General features: G+C 54.5%; 1 protein-coding gene across 1 annotated transcript in view; it reads right to left on the reverse strand.

Moving 5' to 3' along the window:
• LOC117941012 (IQ motif and SEC7 domain-containing protein 2-like) overlaps positions 1–3,477 on the reverse strand; it is a 9,751-nt gene extending 6,274 nt beyond the window's left edge. Inside the window, exons 1-3 of the mRNA XM_034866114.1 lie at positions 3,460–3,477; positions 1,877–2,463; positions 559–1,398 (exon numbers count right to left, since the gene is read on the reverse strand). Coding sequence (XP_034722005.1) covers positions 559–1,398; positions 1,877–2,463; positions 3,460–3,477 — 1,445 coding nt within the window. The remainder of the gene's footprint in view (positions 1–558; positions 1,399–1,876; positions 2,464–3,459) is intronic.
• Between the last annotated feature and the right edge of the window lie 319 nt (positions 3,478–3,796).

A 3,796-nucleotide genomic window follows, 5' to 3' on the forward strand; every position in this document is an offset into this window, starting at 1 on the left:
TCAGTCTAGACATGGAGATAAAACTGTACTAAACTGCAACCGCTGAACATGAGACAACATGAGGATTTAATGAAGACAACATGAGGACAACATGAGGCCAAAATGAGGACGACATGAGGGCAATGTGAGGACGACATGGGGACAACATGAAAACAACATGAAGACAACAGGAGGACATCATGAGGAGAACATCGGGACAACATGAGGACAACATGGGGACAACATGAGGACAACATGAAGACAACATGAGGACAACATGAGGATAACATGAGGACAACATGGTAAAACATGAGGACAACATGGGACAACATGAGGGCAACATGAGGACAACTTGAAGACAACCTGAGGACAACATGAGGACAACATGGGGGCAACATGGGGGCAACACGAGGACAACATGAGGACAACATTAAGAAAACATGAGGACAACATGGGAACAACATGAGGACAACATGGGGGCAACATGAGGACAACATGAGGGTTAAGACATTGGTTTAAAATGCAGCAGGAATATCTATGTTGTTGTGGGACATGTGATCCGGGGGGACAGGGACGTACTTGTTAAAGAGGTTGAGTCCGATGCGGTACTGCCGGCGCTGCACCACGTCGTTGTTGAAGGCGGGGGAGTCCCAGCTGTGGCGGCTCTCTCTCTGATAGGTCTGCTTCCCCGCGGCGCCGCCCCCGCCCGGCTCCCGCAGGCTGTCCCGGGACGAGGACCCGGAGCTGCAGTTGTTGACGGTGGTGTCGTCGTTGGAGTTGGTGGTGGTGGAGTTGACGCTCTCGTTGTCTCCGTCGGAGCACAGCAGGTGGTGGTGCAGCAGCGGGTGGTGGTGCGGCGCCTCCATGTTGGAGGAGGACGAGGACAGCAGCGAGGGCGTGAGAGGCGCCGGCGGCAGAGGCGTGAGCGGGGGGACCGGGGAGGGCAGCGGGGAAGAGGGGGCTTCTGGGTAACCGTGGGGGTAGTGCTGGTGGTGCAGGTGGTGATAGTGGTGCTGGGAGAAGTGGTGGGGGTGCGGGCCACCGCCGCCGTGCATGTGATGCATGTGCAGGACCTGTGGCGTGCTGAACTGTGCATGGTGGTGGAGGATGGTGGGGAGGTGGGGGATGGGTGGTGGGTGGGGGTGTGGGTGGGGTTGGGGGGGCAGTGCTCGCGCCGACGGCATGGCTAGCGGGGTGCTGGCGGGGCTGCGGGTCTGGCCCTGTGCCGTGGCGACCGAGCGGCCGTTGGGTTTGTGTTTGATGGTTCCCTGCGGGGAGTTGACCTCGCTGCTCCCCCCTCCTCCGCCTCCTCGCTCGTCCTCGCCGCTCTCTCCGTCACCTCCCCCCCCCCTTGTCTCCTGGTCTCCGCTCGGAGCCTCCTGCTCGTACACCAGCCGTCCGATTGAGCCGCGCTCCGACCTGAACAACAAAGGCTCACGTTAAAGAACGGTCTAGACCTGCTCTATCTGTAGATTATAGAGCGGTGTAGACCTGCTCTATCTGTAGATTATAGAGCGGTCTAGACCGTCTCTATCTGTAGATTATAAAGCGGTGTAGACCTGCTCTATCTGTAGATTATAGAGAGGTCTAGACCTGCTCTATCTGTAAATTATAGAGAGGTCTAGACCTGCTCTATCTATAGATTATAGAGCGGTCTAGACCGGCTCTATCTGTAGATTATAGAGAGGTCTAGACCGGCTCTATCTATAGATTATAGAGCGGTCTAGACTGGCTCTATCTGTAGATTATAGAGAGGTCTAGACCTGCTCTATCTGTAGATTATAGAGTTTGTTGTTGTTGTTTTTTACGTCCCATTTTGAACCGTTTTGTAGTTTTTCTGATGTATTCTCGGGGACATCCTGTCTGTCCCGTCACCACTGAACCCCAGGGGCCCTACCTGTCACTCATGTCCACGGAGCTGTCACTGGGGGGTTCGATGGTGAGGACAGGGAGGTGTCCCCCCCCTCCTCCCCCCCCGGCCCTCCCTCTGTACTCCCCCCGACACTCGGTGCACGGCGTGCTGCTCCTGCGGCTGGCGGCGCCGCTTCCTTCCTCCGTCTCCCGGCTGTCTTCCCTCCCCAGGGCGCGCCCGCCTCCCCCCCCCCAGTACTCCGTGTCGGAGCTGGAGGGGGGGCGGGACAGCTGAGAGGACGGCGGGCGGGACTGGGGGGACGACGGGAGGCAGGCGTCGTCCATGTAGACCGTAACGTCGCTGAAGGACGTGGCGGTGCTGTCGGCGTGCACGCCGCCGGGCCCCGCCCCCCTGCGGCGGGGGGGCCCCGCGCTGTTACGCCAGGCACACTGTCTGTAATCTTCCTCCTCGTCTTCCTCCTCCTCCTCCTCCTCCTCCTCCTCCTCTTCCTCCTCTTCATCGCCCTCCTCGTCTTCCTCGTCCTCCTCCCCGTCTCCGCCGGCGTCCTGCGAGTCCCCACGGCCGGTCTGGCATGTCAGCGAGTCGTCGATGGAGTCGGCCAACGACTTCACCTGCACCCACACAGGCTGGAGTTAGTATTACACATATTATACAGTATGTATATACAAATAGTATACAGTATGTATATACTAGAGGATGGATACCCAACCCAAGCCCGACGGGACCCGTTGGTACCCAACGGGCCGGGCCGGGTTCGAACAGATTTTTAGAAAGGATGCTCGGGTTCGGGTTGGGCTCCGTCACATCAGCGCGATAAGGCATTGAACATTTTGAATTTGAAACAGCTGATTATGGAGGTAACCAATGGGCCTGTTTCACCTGATGCAAATGTTCGTTTTTGGATTAAAATAAATGTCAAATATTACCCTAACATCCGTCTTCCTGTGTGCGGAAATTTGTTAAACTAGCTGTGACAACCAAAGACGGCGTATTAAGCTACATGTGGCAGCATATGGAAGATGATGGAAGATGTTAAAAAGAAGTTGGCCGCATGAGATTTTAAAACTATTGAAAACGAAGGAAAGTCAGCTGTGTGGAAGTATTTCTACATAGTTGTCAAGGCCGATAGTGATGAACCTGTTGGTTATGTTCAATGTAAGATTTGCGGAGTTCTCATGACATATGATAGCAAGAGGACCGGGAATTCCGCCCTGCAGCGTCACGTGGATAGAGTTTGTAAGTCACCTGGGCTACTGCAGCCGAGCATCACTGCCTTTACTAGTACCTCAAGAAAAATCCCTCAGCAAGCCAAACAAAAACTGACTGAGAATGCGTTGAGTACTGCTGTAAAGACATAAGGCCATTTCGTTCGAAGGAAGGGGTTTCATTGAGTTGGCCCAGCAGCTTATTAACGTCGGTGCTACATATGGTTCAGTGGCAGCGCTGACGTACTGCCCGACCCCGCCACTGTGTCAAAACGGTGCCGTGAGCTGGCAACAGAGAAACGCACAAAGCTGGTTGACCAGATAAATGGCATTCTGACTGAGGGGAAGTACATCGGAATGACAACGGATATCTGGATGGAGGATTATCACAAATTAGGTTACATGACCATCACTTGCCATTTTGTGACACGATCCTTTGAAATGATAAGCACCGTATTGACAACAGCCGCATTCCCACTGGAAGAGTCTAAGAAAGGGGAGAATCTTAGGAGAGAAATCATCAGACTTCTAACGGAGTATGGCCTGGATATGAGTCTGCTGAATAAAGTGGTGTGGGTGACAGACCAAGGCTCAAACATCATCAGTGCCCTCAGACCATATCGAAGACTAGACTGCCAGGATCACCTTTATAATATGGTAATGCGACACGCCCTGGACCCCACACAACTGACCCAAGATGCCCCGACTGTTGCCGAGACTCTGCAAGCTGCGAAGGCAC

This window comes from Etheostoma cragini, unplaced genomic scaffold, assembly GCF_013103735.1.
Source record: "Etheostoma cragini isolate CJK2018 unplaced genomic scaffold, CSU_Ecrag_1.0 ScbMSFa_4023, whole genome shotgun sequence".
Lineage (NCBI taxonomy): Eukaryota > Metazoa > Chordata > Actinopteri > Perciformes > Percidae > Etheostoma > Etheostoma cragini.